The sequence below is a fragment of the Eurosta solidaginis genome, chromosome 2, assembly GCF_040869045.1.
Source record: "Eurosta solidaginis isolate ZX-2024a chromosome 2, ASM4086904v1, whole genome shotgun sequence".
NCBI classification, from domain to species: Eukaryota; Metazoa; Arthropoda; class Insecta; order Diptera; family Tephritidae; genus Eurosta; species Eurosta solidaginis.
The window spans coordinates 99135094-99156637 of record NC_090320.1 but is presented as its reverse complement, the minus strand read 5'-3'; the positions used below and the strand labels follow the sequence as shown (position 1 = coordinate 99156637).

At 35.4% G+C, this 21544-nt stretch overlaps 1 protein-coding gene across 8 annotated transcripts in view; it reads right to left on the bottom strand.

The window, feature by feature from the left end:
- The window catches only part of LOC137240104 (uncharacterized), a 1657600-nt gene that overhangs the window by 166255 nt on the left and 1469801 nt on the right, over positions 1-21544 (bottom strand). The window contains exon 10 of one of the 8 annotated variants that reach the window (XM_067766033.1): positions 7171-7233. The exons of 5 other annotated variants lie outside the window; for them this stretch is intronic. In XM_067766033.1, coding sequence (XP_067622134.1) covers positions 7186-7233 — 48 coding nt within the window. In that variant the 3' untranslated portion in view covers positions 7171-7185. Of the gene's footprint in view, positions 1-7170; positions 7234-12835; positions 13054-21544 lie in introns of those variants that run through there. 2 more of the 8 variants (XM_067766028.1, XM_067766032.1) reach the window with 2 other exon arrangements.

The window sequence follows — 21544 nt, the reverse complement described above, 5'->3', positions numbered from 1 at the left end:
CAATAGAATATTTTATTTCAATGAATTTTGTATTTATGTTTGATAAGCTACACTGGTTACAATATCATTTAATATTTAAATTTTCATTTAGAAATTTTAATTCTGCTCTTTTTAAATTGCTACACTTCACACAAAAAACATTATCACAACCCCCACTGCATGTTAGCATATCTTCCACTTGCAGTACTTTTGCTGTGCAACCTTTACACTCTAGCTGAGGCATCATTAAAATTTTATTTATTTTTATTTTTATTTTATTTTAAGAGTCACTCAATAATCATTTATTAATTTATACTTTTAAATATCCAATTTCAATAATTAAATTTTTAGTTTATGTTTAACAGCAATTTATGAGATATATCTTTGCATTTACCACTAAATTATAGAAAAATCAAAGAGCAACACATAACACGTCCGTTCTGATCGATGTCTAATGGATAATTCAATTGAGGCTGAGTCCACATCAGGAGGTCCATAGGGAAACCTCTCGCAATGCTACCTGCATTTCACATAGTCAAGTCACATAAAGTTTGAGGGAACTGGACTCTGTAACCAATCGCTAGATCATCAGCATATGTCACAATCTTTCGCTCCCCCAACTAGCATCTCTTAATCGCGAGTTTACCGTTAGGTTACATAGTAGAGGAGAAAGGACAGGATGTCTAGGAAGGCCACAAGACAATAATCCTTTTCGAACAAGGATGTTTCGATAGTAGAGACTAGGCTGTGCAGCGAAGTCTCCGCAGATTTCCCTTTGGTGTTAGGGTGTTATGTAAGTAAGTAAGTAAGTAAGTAAGTAAGTAAGTTAGGGTGTTGATAGCCAGAAATGAGGTTCCTATCAATGTTGGTAGTGAGATAATCGCTAATTATCCTCTCTAGGGCCTCGACTACGAAGGATGAAAGACTGATCGGTATGTAGTCCTTCGGCTCATAGTGAGAGGCTTTGCCTGCCTTTGGAATGAATATGACAGTGCCGCTTCTCCATACACACGGAATACAGTTTAGAGCCAATCAAGCAGTATATATGTGCCGCAGCCAGTTGGCTGATACCTCCAAAGAGTAAATAAGTTGAGCGGGGACAATCCCGCCTGGTCCGACAGCCTTAAAAGGTTTAAAACTTTTAACTGTCCACCTAACCCTTTCCTCAGTGATCGGCATATTAACAGCTTGGTTTGTTGCCGGTACTCCAGGTGCGTTGGGCATGTTTCCCGGGAAGTGTGTGTCCAGGAGCAGCTCTAGGGTTTCCCCTTCTGTGCTGGTCCATGTACCATTTGGTCTCCGCAGAAAGCTAATAGCTTTTTGCATTTTTGAAAGCACGCATCGCAGCCTTGATGTGTCGGAGACACTTTCGACTTCAGTGCAGAAATTTCTCCAAGAAGTTCTCTTCGTTTGTCTCAGGACTTTTTTGTTGGTCCTTAGTTTGCCCTTGTATTCTAGCCATTGTGGCACATTATCGAGGCATTTGGCTTGAGGATTTGCGAAATAAGTCCAAATCATGGGACCACCACTGAGGTTTACGCTTACCGCGTGGTTTTGGCATTAGACAAGCCTGTTCTAGGGCATTTGGGAGTGCCATTGAGAAGGTTTCTACCAGACCCTCTAGCTCCTCCGTTGATGAGGGACCTTGTGAGGGCAGTGCTGGTAGTTCTCTTGCCAATAGCTCATTATGTAGTTCCCAGTTTGTATTACGTGAGTTACGTCTCGCAATGGGCTGAACAACGAAAATTTCTAATATTATTTCAATATACCGGTAGTCTGAGAAGGAATGTTCCTCAAGAAGACGCCATTTTTGAACACACCCATAAACGCTTTCGCTACAAATAGTGAGGTCAATGACCTCTTTACGGTTTTTAGTAATAAAAATTGGTTCATTACCTACATTGCAAATTACCAGCTTAATTGTTGAAAGGTAATCGAAAAGTGTTTATATCGGAGCTGCCCCACTGTACGTGGTGGGCGTTTGCGTCCGTCCCTATAAGCAGATTGCCCTTAATTAGGTCGGCCACTAAATCCTTTACCGTCTTTTGGGGAGGAGGTTCCTCTGCATCGTACGGCATATAAACGGATGCTAGTGTTAGTTGTGTGCCTTCGTTTGCTAAACTGGCCGCTGTAACATCGCCATTGCTATAGTTAGGTAAAAGAAAGATGTTTAGCTGTGATTTTACCAAAATACAGGTTCCAACTTTATCTTCATCTGCAGCTCCGATGAGCTTAAACCCAGTGGGACCTAATCCGCAAATCCGTGAGTTATTCACACAGGGTTATTAGACAAAGACCACGTCGACGTCGCCTTTAGAAAGGCGACTAATGAGGGCAGCCGAGGCTGCCTTACATTTGTGCAGGTTTATCTGGAGCAACCTCAGCATGAGCTTGTTCAGACTCCCCTGCCTCCATCACCGTGACGTCATGATCCTCTAAGTCGCTATCCAGAAGAGCATCTTCCATCGTCAAGTTGAACAGAGCCCCTGCGCAATTTGACGTGACAAAAACCAGACTTTCAACGTCGGAAAGCTCCGCTTCCCTTCGGTTGCCTCGATGTCCGTGTCCAAAGAGGACACCGAGAGGGATGACCGCTATGCGTCGCATGGTATACGTGAATTACGACCTCGCCGAGGCTGTAAAACACTCGTCCTTTGCGCTGTTTAATGGGCTCGAGAGTTTCCTTATTCAAAAAAAAAACAACAATTTTAAAAGTAAAGTTTCGGTAATTTTAATTTTTTGAACGTGAATAGTGCTTTTATATTAAACTAGCAGACCCGTTGTTCAGCCCTAAATTTGGTCTATATACATAAATTTTAATAAGCTTTTTCCGTCTAACTCTGCTCTCCCCCTCACTTTTTCTTAATCCTTTTATTCACTCCTCCCTCTGTCTTTTCGCTTAATCTATCTCTATCTTCGTCTCACTCTACCTCTTTCTCAGTCCCCTTCTCCTTCCATCTTTTCTCAAGTTTTTCCCATTCTTCGTCATCCCTTATTGCCAGGCAAATCGAATAGGACGTATGTAAATAGTTATGTGGGTATTATTAATTCATGTGTTTATTTGGGCTTCGCATGCATATTTATCAGTTTTGCCAGGTTGATGCGACTAAATCGAATATCACAATGAAAATTACTTTAAAGCTCTCAGTAACAGCTTCCATTTGATAACCATAATGTAAAACCACATCCTAGTGTTACCGTGATCCACGTTTTGGCCTATATCTCGAGACCCTTCACAAATAGGTATGAAAACTAACCTGTTCTAAAGCACTCATCAACAGCTTTAATTTGTTATCCATATTGTATAAACACTTTCTAGGGGTACCCGGGTCCACGTTTTGGCCTCACTCTCGAGACCCTAGTCACCAATAGGTATGAAAACTACCCTGTAATAAAGCACTCATAAACAGCTTTCATTTGTTATCCATATTATATAAACACATTCTAGCGGTACCCGCGCCCACCTTTTCGCTTATATCTCGAGACCCTAGTTACCTGCGGGTTTGATCCCCATATTGTACAAACATATCCCAGGATTGCCCAGGTCCACGTTTTGATCTCAAGACCCCAGCCAGAACGGGATAAAAATTATCCTATGTCTGTCTCCTGTTTCTAAGCTACCCCTCCACCAATTTTCAGCGAAATATGTTCATCCGTTCCTTCCTCTTCAATCACTCTTTATCTCCTAAAAAAAAGCGCATCAAAATCCGTTGCGTATTTTTAAAGGTTTAAGCATTCAAAGGGACATAGGGACAGAAAAGGCGACTTTGTTTTATACTATGTAGTGATGTACATACATAAATACATACCTATAAACCTACGCCCGAAGTTAAACAACGCAGCGAATGCTATATATGATTCCAATCTTTACAATGTCTCCCGCAAGGATCGAGACCCTAAAAAAACTGGTCTGTTAAGAGGTGGCGGCATTTTGATTGCTGTCAGTAGGAGGTATCGAGCATCCGTTGTTCCATTGGATAATGGGGACTCTCTTCTTGATCAGCTTTGTATCAGTGTACGTGGTGCGTCTGATCTCATAATCTGTGCTTCCTACATACCGCCGGCAAGCGCTGACGCCATCTATAAAATGCACGTCGACAACATTGTGGGCTTAGTTTCTAAGAATTCTAATTGTAATTTCTGCATTCTGGGTGATTTTAATTAAGTAATTTAGAGTGGATTTCCTGTGATAACAACTTTACATTCTTTCCAAAAACTGATTAGTTTTCCAGAGTCTTACGTAGTCGACAATATGGCAAGCTTAGATCTTTCTCAGGTTAACCATTTTTCCAATAGTCTTTCTAGATATCTTGATCTTATTTTCGTTAATGATAATATACATTTTTCTATAACCGAATGTTTGGATCCTATTTCTAAGACAACCATTCATCATATTCCTCTTATTATACATATTGAGTTTTATAATTTTAGAGAAGTTTCGCTTAAAAGTGTTTGTTCAAGTTTCAATTTCAAACGTGGAAACTTGCATAATGTTAATTTGGATATAGCTGCCTTAGATTGGGACACCTTACTTGCTAATATCAATACTGAGGAATGCTTTGAAGTATTTAGAAATAGAATTCAAACATTTTGTTCAAAACATGTTCCAGTTTTTGGGAAGAAATGCCATAGGATACCATGGTATAGATCGAAATTAAAGAGGTCGAGGAATCTAAGAAACAAATTTTACAAAAAGTACAAGTCTTCTAACTCTGTTTCTCATAAGGAAAAATTTCACCGCTATCGCAAAGAGTTTAAATCCCTAAATAAGGACTTATACCGAGATTTTGTTCATAATTTTGAATTTGACATCAAGCAAAATCCAAAGTGTTTTTGGCGGTTTGCTAAATCCAAAAGAATGTGTTCTAGCACACCATCGGATGTGTTCTATAATGGAACCAGTGCATCCTCTCCGCAAGAGGCTGCTAATCTTTTTGATGACTTTTTAAGCTCTAATTTCGAGTCGTCGTCTGAGCCGTTCGGTGACAACTATTTCCCAGATACCAATTCACCAATTAATTTTGGATCACTTTTCCTATCGCCTGATGATGTGCTCGATGGTATTCTGCATATTAAGTCGTCTACGAGTTCGGATGTTGATGGTTTCTCATCTTACCTTTTCAAAAACTGCACTGCTGTTGCTTATCCTCTTATGATAATTTTTAATAAATCACTTCATTCGGGTGTTTTTATTGATGCCTGGAAATTTACCTCTATCACGCCTGTTTTCAAAAAAGGTAATAAAAATGATATTGCCAACTACAGGCCAATTTCAAAATTGTCAACCGTATCTAAATTGTTTGAATATATTGTCAAGCAAAAGATGTTCTTTTCCATCAAGAGATATATTTCTATCAACCAACATGGCTTCATGTCTGGTCGATCCACGGTTACCAACCTTGCCGTGTTTCTCTCCCTCTCTACAGTGTTCGACATTATAAATGGTACAATAGATTGCTCTCTTTTACTTGAACGTATATTTTTCCATGTCCCGCAGCGTTGTCTTAGGAATAACGATCTTTTTTCCTTAAAACAAGTCAGAAGTACTTATGCTAGCAATGCACATATCTATAGAGCTTTAAGGGAACTTAACACTCCATCGGGTTCTTTTACCTCTGATTTAGTTAGCTCTAAAGCCAAATTTGTAGCTTCACTACTTGTAAGTTTTGATTAATGTTGTAATTGTATAATCGTGTAATATTTATATTGATCACTTAACATTTATTATTTATACTAAGCACAAAAACAAAAAAAAACAAAAAAAACTAAAGTTTTGTAATTAGTCTGTAAGTGCACTCTCGTCATGTATGACTACAAATAAATAAATAAATAAATAAATATGTGTGCGTCGCATCATGCCTCTCTCAAAAGCAATTAGCGCACACAGTTCACAGCGAACAACCACACAAACACATTTTTTGTAAAAATGTTACTTTTATTTAAACAATTTGGCTGATATAAGAAAGGAATCAAGTATTTTTTTTTTTGCAGACCGAAGGTAAATATCTCAAAGTTTTACTGAAAAGTAGAATTTTTTAAATCCATCTATCCGCTTATTAGTTATGGCTGTGTAAACAAAAATTTTATGATTTTTTGCTACATTTTGGCAATTTGCCTCGCCCTATAATATATATCTTCAAATTATATTAACTGTACCATCTCACGTAGCTAAGCTTTCAAATGCAAAAAACCGTTTTAAAATCGGAGCATTCTGTGTGAAGTTATGTGCATACATGGCATTTAGCGACTTTATTTTATAAGATTTATAGATAGATTGTAAAAACTGCAATTTGAGATGACACCCAAAATGCTTTGATGAATATCATACCAATTTGGACAGTCAGAAAAAGCCATGTTAATTGTAATAACGTTAATTATTACAAAATAAAAGTATTTTTATCTTAATAAAATAAAAAAATAAATGTAAGGCACTATAACCTTCGAAGAGATTTTAGGCCGAGTTTCTCTTCCAAATTGCGTAGTGCTCTTTTAATTTTTCGTACAAATTGGCGGGACGGGACCTACTTGTTTTATGCCGACTCAGAACGATTTTTCACTGAGAGCTTTTCATGGCAGAAATAAACTCCGACTGCCAAGGGGCCACTCTGCTTTGAAAAATTTTCTTCTTATTGACAAAACTTGTTCCTAAAATTTTCATGTTGCTTTCCCCGTGGCGTGAACCCAGGATCTTCGGTGTGGTAGATGGAGCACACTACCATCATACCACGGCTTAGACTTCGGAATTTATTTGATTATTTAAGTGCATCACATTTTACAGCGTTTCTCGCACCAGTCTCTCCTGTTGCTCCAGGAGTTCTATCAACGTGAAAATAATAGCGAAGAGAAGTAAAGCGTTTAGTAGTCCTATAACAGCAACCCCACAAAATTTCAAGCGATTTACTTCACGGAATCTAGTATCGGGAGAAAATGGGTTAAGTTGACAACACGAAATTGGCATCTTAATTAAAAATATTAAATTTTACATTCTAGTGAAACTACTTTGAATTAAAATAAGTGATTGTTTAACATAATAAAAAAATACAGAAAGACAGTTGTGTTGAAATAAAGAAAAATTTATAAAATGGTCTTTATTAAAGATTTCGCGGCGACCGTGGAAGATGAAGCGAATTTGACAAATAATTATGCACTAAGTACATGTTACTACTATAGATCGGTTTACCCCAGCTGGTCCCGAATCCTTAAACGTTAGCGATTTCTTTTCATTTTCCTATTGACATTTACTTCGATGATAATCTGCAAAAAAGTATATCTATATTTACATATGTATATATATATATAAGTACTAAATATGGCACATAACTGAGTATAAGGAAGAAGATAATTACAGTGTCACTTTTGTTCAAAAACCATCTTATTGAAATTTTTCTTGATTTGCTCAATCCAAGAGTAATTTCTGGGTATATATTGAGGTTTTTATACCCAGCGTGTACTTGTACACAAGGGTATTATAACTTTAACTGCATGACGGTTGTACATAATGTCTTAAAGGAATCGAGATATATAGATATAGACTTCCATATATCAAAATTGTCAGCATCAAAAACATTTTGTTTGAACCATGTCCATCCGTTCTTCCGTTAACAAGATAACTTGAGTTAAAATTGAGATATCTTTGGTATGATGTCTTATCTAGACCCAAAATAAAATAAAAAATAAAAAATATAAAAAAATAAATAAATGCAATAATTCTTTACCAAAGACGGCGCAAGTAACGAAACTTTGGAAAAATGTTGAGGAAGAAAATTGAATTAAATGGATGTTTTTCAAGGTTTTCTTTGCCACTTTACATACACTTTATGAAAATTCGAAAAATTTCAAAATTTCAAAAAGGTATAACCAAAGAGTAATAAAATGATGAAGCTTGATATGTCGGTTAACGTCAGAAATAAAATGAAAAACTTAGGATAATGGGCGTGGTACCGAACACATTCAGAAGAAAAAAATTTGCAACCCGTAATCAAATCAAATTTAAGATATCATGTTGAAACTGGGCAAAGAGGTTTTCAATGCCGCTTTACATACACTTTATGAAAATTAATATAATCGGTTTGCGACCACTTCTACTTAATTTTTTTTTCTAATGTTAACAAAAAATTTCGCCGCCACTTTTTAATGTAACAACTCTATAAAATAATGCCATAAATTAAACAAAAATGTCGAATCCTAAAGAAATTTGGTCCAAGGATGGTTTTTAAGCAAAACGAACAATAGAAATTTAATAATAATAGAAATAGAACAAAAGCAACAACACCAAGTTTCTTTGAAAACGCGTTAACAATGCATAACTTTACCACATGATGACATACGAAGTATGTCCAGTGCATAAGGAAAATATGCAAAGAAGGCAATTGGGATAAGGTTTATAACAACTAAGGCATGACGTGGCTGAATGCGTTTGCAACACTTCAGCTATCGTAAATGCGTTTGTAACACTTCAACCATCGTAGAAGTGCGGGTTCAAATCCCACTCCCGGGAGAAAAGGCTTTGAAGAGATTTACAAGGTATAATCCAAACAGCTGTCGCCTTGTCCGTCCTGATGTCATGTTGTTTAAATTTTTCCCAAATTATTAAATAAATTATAAATTAAAAATTGCTTCGAATAAATGTTTTCATACATTTAAAGCAATAAGGGTAATCCCCGCTTAAAACTCATACAAATAGACAACATTTATTTATTTATTTTTTTTTTTTATTTATTTATTAAAAGGTAGCCTACGGCTAATTCAATTAATTTTTATACAATTATTATTTCTTATTAAGTTTAACAGCCTGCTGTATACAAAATTTAAGGTTAGTAATAACTAAAATAAATAGATTTATTAAATATTATTTTATATCACATTAATCATCAGCCATTCAAAGAATTAGCACAACAAGCCACTGCACGCGCATCCGCTACAAAGCTGTTGCTTGCGCTAAAGTGCAGACTTAGCATCTAGCACACCTCAGCACAAGCAAAAACCAATACTTGCATGTCTTTGTTGTTTTTGTTGTGTTAACGCGGTAGCGAATTATTTTATTTAATATGACAATTTTACAAAGTAAGTCTTCAGTCTGCATCTTATCGTGTCCGGGTCTGGTTTAAAAATAACAAACAATATAATTGGCACCCGAGTTAAAAAAGCATAGTATTAGTTAAAAGTTAAAATTTAAATAGTTTTAAAAGTTAAGAAAAAAAGCAAACAGTTTTTAAGTTAAAAGTTTAAAACTTAAAAAAGCTTTAGACAAGAAAGTAACACTAATTAACTTTAAACATTAAATTGCCACCAAAGTGGCAAAAGTTTAAAAATTAAAAAAGGCTAAGAGCTTGAAAGTGTGAATTAATAACTTTAATAATTTAAGTGCCAATAATTAAAAAAGCTAAAAACTTCAAGGTTTCACTAAATAACCTTTTAAAATAAAAGTGCCACTAAAAATCACCAACCCAAAGTGACAATCGTGCCACTAAAAATCATCAAACCAAAGTGCCACTAAAACCCACCAAACCAAAGTGCCAAGCGTGCCACTAATAACCACCAAACCAAAGTGCCACTCGTGCCACAAAGACCACACACCGGACAGAAGATAGCCACGGGTACCGGCAGGAGGACCGAAGTACAAAGGGAAACGGGCAAACCCCCACCGAGCAAAGTGGACCTTAGGGTGCTGTTCCAGTAGTGTAAGTGAAAATAAAAGTAAGAAATTTTTTTTTTAAATAAAATATAGAACATAAGCCAAAAACCTTGATTCAAACAAAAAAAAGAAAAAAAAAAAACGTTATTAAGAATTTTTAATTAAAAAGATAAAAAAAACCTTTTGTTATTATTAAAGTCTGAGCCTTAAGAAAAATAAAACAAAATTTTCTGCAAGCCAAAGGCAAAAGTTCTGAGAATTTCTTTGAAAATAGAGGAAACATTTTTTTAGTGTTTTTTCCATCCAAATATTAATTAATTAACACGACTATTAGAACAAAAAGGAAGAAGGATGGCAAACCCAAACAATTTGATACGACCACAAGTGTTAGGAAACAACAACCCAAATCCCAACCCACAGCCCAATCCTAATCCTACTTTACAACCTCCTCCGGAACTAACAACACTTATCAGGAGTTTAGTAACACAGGTACTAAATACCGAAGGAACAAGTATTAGACAGAACATTATAGGAACTGAAACGCAACAAACACCCATTAGCGACCAGACGACAGACGAGGTGTACAGAAACAATCTCTCAGAAATAGATAAAATCCCCGATGTAGTGAGATCGTTGAGAGAATTCTCTGGTAAACCAGCAGAGTTCAACAATACTCCGTTAGATTGGAAAGCTATTTCGATGTGTCTCACGACACACTACGCAGACAAGAGAGACCTAGGTACATTGGAGTACCAAATGACTGGTCTAATCCAGTGCAGGCTCTCGATTCAAGACTTTTATCAAAAAGTTTACTCCCATCTCTCCTTGATTCTGAATTAAATTGGTTGAATGGACGTCAGCTAGGAGTCAACTAAGCTACTTACTGAAACCTACAGAATAAAAGCCCTCGAAAGCTTCGCTAGAGGCCTTAACGGCGATCTCCCTCGACTACTAGGCATGAATGAGCCTAAAAACCTCCCGGAAGCTCTTGACTTATGTTTGAAATTAGAAAATCAAAAATTTAGAAGCACACATGCTAATCACCAGAATGGATTTAGTGATTGTGACTACAAACCACCTCGAAACTTTACCTACAAACCACTCAAATTTCATCCAGAACTAGCGTACCTACCTTGACCTCAACAACAAATACGAGACCAAGTAATTCCAAGACTGCAACAAGGATTCGTAAACCCGCAACAACACCAACAAAGGTTGAAAAGCGCCCCAAGACCATATCAGCACTTACAAGGATACAATCCAGGATATTACAATCCACAACCAAATTTGCATCATAACCCACCTCCTAGGCCGACAGCACTGAAACCGAAACCTAAGCCGGAACCAATGGAAATCGATCCGAGCATCAGGACAAATGCCGTGAACTATGCCAATAGAGCTGACCTGAAGTATGCTGGTAAAAGGCAAGGCAACTCGAACCTTACAAATCCACCCTTAAAACATCAAAGGAATTACCACGTAACCACTACCCCAGAAGAAGTTAACCATCCACCAGACACTCACCCAAACAGCAGTTACGATCAATACAATGCTGATATCCCTGACTATCAGGATAACCCCCAATACCATCCGCACAACTACGAGAGCACAGATTTTACAGATATCCATTTTTTAGAATAAGAAACTCTTCGTTGCCTTACTTTAGCTGCAGGACGAAGAGTGGAGAAATCTTAAAAATTTTAGTAGATACAGGTTCAAACAAAATTTACATTCAGCCTCAATTAGTGAAAACGAAAATTCAAAATGACAGCAACTTTTTAGCAAGCTCAGTAGGAGGACAAATAGAAATAACCCATCACACATATGCCAACCTTTTCAATTTGCGAAACGTTAATTTAAAGTTCTACCTCCTTCCCTCCCTCCTCTCCTTTCACGCGATACTCGGAAATGATAGCCTGAAAGAATTAGCAGCAGTTATTCACTCAATAGAAAGTTTCATGATCATAAATAATTCAATTAAAATACAACTTAAACAGCTTATTTCACAGGATGTCAACCATATCAACATCCGAAACGAACACATGAACAATTTTCAAAAACAAGTAATGAATTCCTTAGTTAGTAAAAATATTGACCTCTTCTCTGACCCCAATGAAAAGTTAACTTATACGACCAAAGTCGTTGCCACCTTTAGTATCAAGTATTTTTGATGCAGATCGAAGGTAAATATCTCAAAGTTTTACTGAAAAGTAGAATTTTTTAAATCCATCCATCCGTTTATGAGTTATAGCAGTGTAAACAAAAATTTTATGATTTTTTGCTACATTTTGGCAATTTACCACGCCCCTATAATATATATCTTCAAATTATATTAACTGTACCATCTCACGTAGCTAAGCTTTCAAATGTAAAAAACCGTTTTAAAATCGGAGCATTCTGTGTGAAGTTATGTGCATACATGGCGTTTAGCGACTATATTTTATAAGATTTATAGATAGATTGTAAAAAATGCAATTTGAGATGACACCCAAAATGTTCTGATGAATATCATACCAATTTGGACCGTAAGAAAAAGTAATGTTAATTATAATAACGTTAATTATTACAAAAAAAGTATTTTTATCTTAATAAAATAAAAAAAAATAAATGTAAGGCACTATAACCTCCGAAGAGATTTTAGGCCGAGTTTCTCTTCCAAATTGCGTAGTGCTCCTTTAGTTTTTCGTACAAATTGGCGGGACGGGACCTACTTGTTTTATGCCGACTCAGAACAGTTTTTCACTGAGAGCTTTTCATGGCAGAAATAAACTCCGACTACCAAGGGGCGACTCTGCTTTGAAAAATTTTCTTCTTATTGACAAAACTTGTTCCTAATTGTTCATGTTAATTTGCCCGTGGCGTGAACCCTGGATCTTCGCTGTGGTAGACGGAGCACACTACCATCCTACCACGGCTTAGACTTCGGAATTTATTTGATTAATTAAGTGCATCACACTTTACAGCATTTCTCGCACCAGTCTCTCCTGTTGCATCCAGGAGTCCTATCAACGTGAAAATAATAGCGAAGAGAAGTAAAGCGTTTAGTAGTCCTATAACAGCAACCACACAAAATTTCAAGCGATTTACTTCACGGAATCTAGTATCGGGAGAAAATGGGTTAAGTTGACAACACGAAATTGGCATCTTAATTAAAAATATTAAATTTTACATTCTAGTGAAACTACTTTGAATTAAAATAAGTGATTGTTTAACATAATAAAAAACTACAGAAAGACAGTTTTGTTGAAATAAAGAAAAATTTATAAAATTGTCTTTATTAAAGATTTCGCGGCGATCGTGGAAGATGAAGCGAATTTGACAAACAATTATGCACTAAGTACATGTTACTACTATAGATCGGTTTACCCCAGCTGGTCCCGAATCCTTAAACGTTAGCGATTTCTTTTCATTTTCCTGTTGACATTTCCTTCGATGATAATCTGCAAAAAAGTATATCTATATTTACATATGTATATATATATATATATATATATATAAGTACTAAATATGGCACATAACTGAGTATAAGGAAGATGATAATTACAGTGTCATTATAAGGTTGTCACTTTTGTTTAAAAACCATCTTATTGAAATTTTTCTTGATTTGCTCAAACCAAGAGTAATTTCTGGGTATATATTGAGGTTTTTATACCCAGCGTGTACTTGTACACAAGGGTATTATAACTTTAACTGGATGACGGTTGTACATAACGTCTTAAAGGAATCGAGATATATAGATATAGACTTCCTTATATCAAAATTGTCAGCATCAAAAACATTTTGTTTGAACCATGTCCATCCGTTCTTCCGTTAACAAGATAACTTGAGTTAAAATTGAGATATCTTTGGTATGATGTCTTATCTAGACCCAAAATAAAAAAAAAATAAATAAATGCAATAATTCTTTACCAAAGACGGCGCAAGTAACGAAACTTTGGAAAAATTTTGAGGAAGAAAATTTCAAGGGTTTCCTTGCCACTATACATACACTTTATGAAAATTCGAAAAATTTAAAAATTTCAAAAAGGTATAACCAAAGAGTAATAAAATGATGAAGCTTGATATGTTGGTTAACTTCAGAAATAAAATGAAAAACTTAGGATAATGGGCGTGGTACCGAACACATCCAGAAGAAAAAAATTTGCAACGCGTAAATCAAATCAAATTTAAGATATCATGTTGAAACTGGGCAAAGAGGTTTTCAATGCCGCTTTACATACACTTTATGAAAATTAACATAATCGGTTTGCGACCACTTCTACTTAAATTTTTTTTTCTAATGTTAACAAAAAATTTCGTCGCCACTTTTTTACGTAACAACTCTATAAAATAATGCCATAAATTGAACAAAAATGTCGAATCCTAAAGAAATTTGGTCCAAGGATACAAATAGACAACATTGGGTAATTCGTTGTAGCTCTATAAATAGAACAAATGTAACAACACCAAGTTTCTTTGAAACCGCCTTAACAACGCATAACTTTACCACATGATGACATACGAAGTATGTCCAGTGCATAAAGAAAATATGCAAAGAAGGCAATGGTATAAGGTTTATAACAACTAAGGCATGACGTGGCTGAATGCGTTTGTAACACTTCAGCTATCGTAGAATTGCGGGTTCAAATCCCACTCCCGTGAGAAAAGGCTTTGAGGAGATTTACAAGGTATAACTGAAACAGCTGTCGCCTTGTCCGTCCTGATGTCACGTTGTTTAAATGTTCCCCAAATTACTAAATAAATTATAAATTAAAAATTGCTTCGAATAAATGTTTTCATACAATTAAAGCAATAAGGGCAATCCCCGCTTAAAACTCATACAAATAGACAACATTGGTTAATTCGTTTTAGTTCTATAAATAGAACAAAAGCAACAACACCAAGTTTCTTTGAAACCGCCTCACCAACGCATAAGTGTACCACATGATGGCATACGAAGTATGTCCAGTGCATAAAGAAAACATGCAAAGAAGGCAATTGGGATAAGGTTTACAGCAACTAAGGCATGACGTAACTGAATGCGTTTGTAACACTTCAACCATCGTAGAAGTGCGGGTTCAAATCCCACTCCCGGGAGAAAAGGTTTTGAAGAGCTTTACAAGGTATAATCCAAACAGCTGTCGCCTTGTCCGTCCTGATGTGACGTTGTTTAAATCTTTCCAAAATTATTAAATAAATTATAAATTAAAAATTGCTTCGAATAAATGTTTTCATACATTACATTTGAAGCAATAAGGGTAATCCCTGCTTAAAACTCATACAAATAGACAACATTGGGTAATTCGTTGTAGTTCTATAAATAGAACAAAAGTAACAACACCAAGTTTCTTTGAAACCGCCTTAACAACGCATAATTTTACCACATGATGACATACGAAGTATGTCCAATGCATAAAGACAATATGCAAAGATGGCAATGGTATAAGGTTTACAAAAACCATCGCAGGAGTGCGGGTTCAAATCCCACTCCCGGGGGACGAGGCTTTGAAGAGATTTACAGGGTATAATCGGAACACTTGTCGCATTGTCCGTCCTGATGTCATGTTGTTTAAATTTTTCCCAAATTATTAAATAAATTATAAATTAAAAATTGCTTCGAATAAATGTTTTCATACATTACATTTAAAGCAATAAGGGTAATCCCCGCTTAAAACTCATACAAATAGACAACATTTATTTATTTATTTATTTCGTTTATTTATTTATTAAAAGGTAGCCTACGGCTAATTCAATTAATTTCTATACAATTATTATTTCTTATTAAGTTTAACAGCCTGCTGTATATAAAATTTAAGGTTAGTTATAACTAAAATAAATAGATTTATTAAATATTATTTTATATCACATTAATCATCAACCATTCAAAGAATTAGCACAACAAGCCACTGCACGCGCATCCGCTACAAAGCTGTTGCTTGCGCTAAAGTGCAGACTTAGCGTCTAGCACACCTCAGCACAAGCAAAAACCAATAATTGCACGTCTTTGTTGTTTTCGTTGTGTTAACGCGGTAGCGAATTATTTAATTTAATATGACAATTTTACAAAGTAAGTCTTCAGTCTGCATCTTATCGTGTCCGGGTCTGGTTTAAAAATAACAAACAATATAATTGGCACCCGAGCTAAAAAAGCATAGTATTAGTTAAAAGTTAAAATTTAAACAGTTTTAAAAGTTAAGAAAAAAAAGCAAACAGTTTTTAAGTTAAAAGTTTAAAACTTAAAAAAGCTTTAGACAAGAAAGTAACACTAAATAACTTTAAACATTAAATTGCCACCAAAGTGCCAAAAGTTTAAAAATTAAAAAAGGCTAAGAGCTTGAAAGTGTGAATTAATAACTTTAATAATTTAAGTGCCAAAAATTAAAAAAGCTAAAAACTTGAAGGTTTCACTAAATAATCTTTTAAAATAAAAGTGCCACTAAAAATCACCAACCCAAAGTGACACTCGTGCCACTAAAAATCATCAAACCAAAGTGCCACTCATGTCACTAAAACCCACCAAACCAAAGTGCCAAGCGTGCCACTAAAAACCACCAAACCAAAGTGCCACTCGTGCCACAAAGACCACACACCGGACAGAAGATAGCCACGGGTACCGGTAGGAGGACCGAAGTACAAAGGGAAACGGGCAAACCCCCACCGAGCAAAGTGGACCTTAGGGTGCTGACTCAAGTAGTGTAAGTGAAAATAAAAGTAAGACATTTTTTTTTTAAACAAAATATAGAACATAAGCCAAAAACCTTGATTCAAACAAAAAAAAAACAAACAAAAAAAAACAAAAACGTTATTAAGAATTTTTATTTAAAAAGATAAAAAAAATTTTGTTATTATTAAAGTCTGAGCCTTTAGGAAAAATAAAACAAGATTTTCTGCAAGCCAAAGGCAAAAGTTCTGAGAATTTCTTTGAAAATAGAGGAAACATTTTTTGGTGTTTTTTTCATCCAAATATTAATTAATTAACACGACTATTGGAACAAAAAGGAAGAAGGATGGCAAACCCAAACAATTTGATACGACCACAAGTGTTAGGAAACAACAACCCAAATCCCAACCCACAGCCCCGTCCTAATCCTACTTTACAACCTTCACCCGAACTAACAACACTTATCAGGAGTTTAGTAACACAGGTACTAAATACCGAAGGAACAATTATTATACAGAACATTATAGGGACTGAAACGCGACAAACACCCATTAGCGACCAGACGATAGACGAGGTGTACAGAAACAATCTCTCAGAAATAGATAAAATCCCTGATGTAGTGAGATCGTTGAGAGAATTCTCTGGTAAACCAGCAGAGTTTAACAATAATCCCCTAGATTGGAAAGCTATTTCGATGTGTCTCACGACACACTACACAGACAAGAGACACCTAGGTACATTGGAGTACCAAATGACTGGTCTAATCCAGGTCAGGCTCTCGATTCAAGACTTTTATCAAAAAGTTTACTCCCATCTCTCCTTGATTCTGAATAATATTGGTTGCATGGACGTCAACCAGGAGTCAACTAAGCTACTTACTGAAACCTACAGAATAAAAGCCCTCGACAGCTTCGTTAGAGGCCTTAACGGCAATCTCCCTCGACTACTACGCATGAAGGAGCCTAAAAACCTCCCGGAAGCTCTTGACTTATGTTTGAAATTAGAAAATCAAAAATTTAGAAGCACACATGCTAATCACCAGAATGGATTTAGTGATTGTGACTACAAACCACCTCGAAACTTTACCTACAAACCACTCCAATTTCATCCAGAACTAGCGTACCTACCTCGACCTCAACAATAAATACGAGACCAAGTAATTCCAAGATATTACAGGATATTACAATCCACAACCAAATTTGCATCATAACCCACCTCCTAGGCCGACAGCACTGAAACCGCAACATAAGCCGGAACCAATGGAAATCGATCCGAGCATCAGGACAAATGCCGTGAACTATGCCAATAGAGCTGACCTGAAGTATGCTGGTAAAAGGCAAGGCAACTCGAACCTTACAAATCCACCCTTAAAACATCAAAGGAATTACCACGTAACCACTACCCCAGAAGAAGTTAACCATTCACCAGACACTCACCCAAACAGCAGCTACGATCAATACAATGCTGATATCCCTGAATATCAGGATAACCCCCAATACCATCCGCACAACTACGAGAGCACAGATTTTACAGATATCCATTTTTTAGAATAAGAAACTCTTCGTTGCCTTACTTTAGCTGCAGGAAGAAGAGTGGAGAAATCTTAAAAAATTTAGTAGATACAGGATCAAACCAAATTTACATTCAGCCTCAATTAGTGAAAACGAAAATTTAAAATGACAGCACCTTTTTAGCAAACTCAGTAGGAGGACAAATAGAAATAGCCCATCACACGTATGTCAACCTTTTCAATTTGCGAAACGATAATTTAAAGTTCCACCTCCTTCCCTCCCTCCTCTCCTTTCACGCGATACTCGGAAATGATAGCCTGAAAGAATTAGCAGCAGATATTCACTCAAAAGAAAGTTTCATGATCATAAATAATTCAATTAAAATACAACTTAAACAACTTATTTCACAGGATGTCAACCATATCAACATCCGAAACGAACACATGAACAATTTTCAAAAACAAGTAATGAATTCCTTAGTTAGTAAAAATATTGACCTCTTCTCTGACCCCAATGAAAAGTTAACTTATACCACCAAAGTCGTTGCCACCATTAGTACGAACTCGAACGTACCAGTCTACACGCAATACTACCCCTATCCCATGTCCTTAAAAGGAGAAGTCGAAAAACAAATACAGAAATTGTTAGAGGACGGAATCATAAGACCTTCACGGTCCCCATATAACTCGCTCATATGGAATGTACCAAAAAAACAGGATGCTTCTCAAGAAAAAAAAATACAGACTAGTAATAGACTATAGGAAACTCAACGCCATAACGATAGCTGATCGTTATCCAATACCCGACATCAATGAAGTTTTAGCACAACTAGGTAAAAATAACTTCTTTTCAGTAATACACCTGAAAAGCGGTTTACACCAGATTCCATTGAAAGAATCTGATATTGAGAAAACTGCTTTTTTAGTTAAAAACGGAAAATATGTATTTACGCGATTGCCTTTTGGACTCAAAAATGCTCTTGCCATTTTTCAAAGGACGTTGGATGACATTTTAAGGAAACATATTGGTAAAATCTGTTATGTTTATATCGATGATATAATCATATTCAGCAAAGACGAAAAAACACATGCCAATAATATCCATGAAGTCTTTGAAACCCTACAAGAAGCAAACAGGAAAGTACAGATAGACAAGTGCGAATTCTTTAAAACCGAAATAGAATTTTTGGGATTTCTGGTCTCGTCTAAGGGAATCACTACAAACCCCGCTAAAGTTCAGGCAATAGTTGACTTTCCATACCCACGAACACTGAAAGACTTAAGATCTTTCCTAGGCTTCTCCGGCTACTACAGACGATTTATCAAAGACTATGCTAAAATAGCCAAACCTCTCACTAGTCTTCTTAGAGGAGAAGATGGAAGAGTATCGAAAAATCACTCAAAAATTAAACTCATTCAATTAGAGAACAGAGCAAAAGAAGCACTTACCCAAATCAAAAATGCATTAATTTCAAGAGAAGTAATGGTCAGTATCCCAACTATCAAAAATAATTCCATCTAACAACAGACGCCTCGAAACACGCCAATGGAGCAGTGTTAGAACAGGACGGTAAGCCGATTACGTTTATTTCAAGGACGCTAAAAAAGACGGAGGAAAACTACGCCACTAATGAAAAGGAAATGCTGGCAATAATATGTTCACTTAAATCCTTACGAAATTATCTTTACGGCACAGCCAAAATCAAAATATTCACGGACCACCAACCCCTCACCTACGCTCTAAGTAATAAAAACGACAACACAAAACTTAAAGATGGTAATCAATTTGGAGGAATATGACCACGAACTTAAATACAAACCAGGTAAAACTAACATTGTAGCCGACACCCTCTCCCGACCACCAGAAATGAATTCAGTAACCATTGCCACCCATTCGGATGATAGTTCAGGACACAATCTAATACCAGCAACAGAAGCTCCAATCAACGTACTTAAAAATCAAATTTGGTTACTTGTTGGACAACAAAAGTCTTATAATTTCAAAATCCCCTTTCAAACATACCATAGACATACAATAACTCAACCACATTACGCCACCGAAGATCTTAGACATTTGTTACAACGTTATTTAAACCCGTCTGTAATCAACGACTTATTTACCTCAGAGGAGATAATGGGCCAAATTCAGAAGTTATACCCCATACATTTTAACATCTTCAAAATTAGATTCACCCAATCGCAAGTAGAGGACTTACAAACGGACGAACAACAAGAACGACCAGTTTTGATTGAACACGAAAGAGCCCATAGAAATGCAATAGAAAATAAAAAACAAATTATAGAAAAATTTTACTTCCCCAAAATGCAGGCTAAAATCTGCATGAGGCTGACGATACTATAAATCACTTAGAGACAGCAATCAATGAACAGCTACCAAACCATCCCCTAAAGCCAATCCTCATATCACTTGTCAAACAATCGAAAATTTATCTAGATAGAATTAGGGTAGTCAAACATAGCAATAAAAGATCATTAGACTTCATATGTTCAGCGTGGAAATGGATAGCTGGAAATCCAGACCACAGCGACTTCGAAATCCTCACCGAAAAAATGAATAATGTTTTAGAAAATAATAGTAGGCAAGTTGTCATAAAATTAAGCTACGAAAAAATAAACGAAGTCATTGAAAATATTAATAAAATATCTAAATTAGTGAAAGAAGAGAAAGAAATACATAATGAAATTGTATTACAAATAAAATTCAAGTTAGAAATTTTGAAGGAAGAACTTATTAATATAGCTTATGCCATTCACTGGGCAAAATGAAATATAGTCAATTCATACATTTTATCCAATAAGGAAATGGATATAACGAAAAGTTTTTTAGAAAATGAAAATATACCTTTTATAAATCTAGACGAAGCACTAGAGTTTGCAGAAATAAAAATTGCTTCAAATAAAGAAAGTCTTATTTACGTTTTAAGTTTACCTACAACAGAAAAAATAGACTGTAGAGCTTTAGAAATAAAACCGATAAAAATAGGAGAAAGCATTAATAAAATAGAGTATAAGTCAATTTTAACATGTGAAAATAAAATTTATGGAAAAACAGAAAATTGTAAATCATATATGAATTTATCAATTTGTTCAAGAGATATTGTAAAAGATATTACGAATGGCACGTGCATAGTACACCTGCTAAAATGTAAAATAAATAATTGTACTAAAATAAATAACCAACATGTAAAATCAGTAGAAATGATTTCAGATGACATAATTTTTCTAAATAATTTTAATGGTAATGTAAAATTTGAAAATGAAAGTATAGAACTTCAAGGTTCATATTTAATTAAACATGTCAACACAAGTATAAAAATAAATAACAAAATATACTTTTCAAAAGAAATAACGATAAGGAACCCCTTGCCGGCTATATTACAGCCAAGGGCAACAAATAATAAAATGGAAGAAATGTTATCTCTATACTTAAATAAGGAACTACAATTAAATGAAGTAAATGAAATATCAATTTTAAGAAAGCAAAATATTATATTTATATCAGTTTACACAATTTTTATAATAATTATTGTATTCACAATTGTAATGAGATTACTAAAAAAATTTAAAAGAAATAAAGTTCAAATATCAAACCAGAGCACCATTGAGGTAGGGATTGAAGACCTGCCTAAATTTTACGTAAACACATCGATCGAGGACGCTCGAGTTTAAGGGCGGAGGAGTTAACACATAATAAATTCACTTAGCTTTTTGGCTGCATTTTTGCCTACCTTACAAACAGCTTTTTAATTGTTTTGCGGTT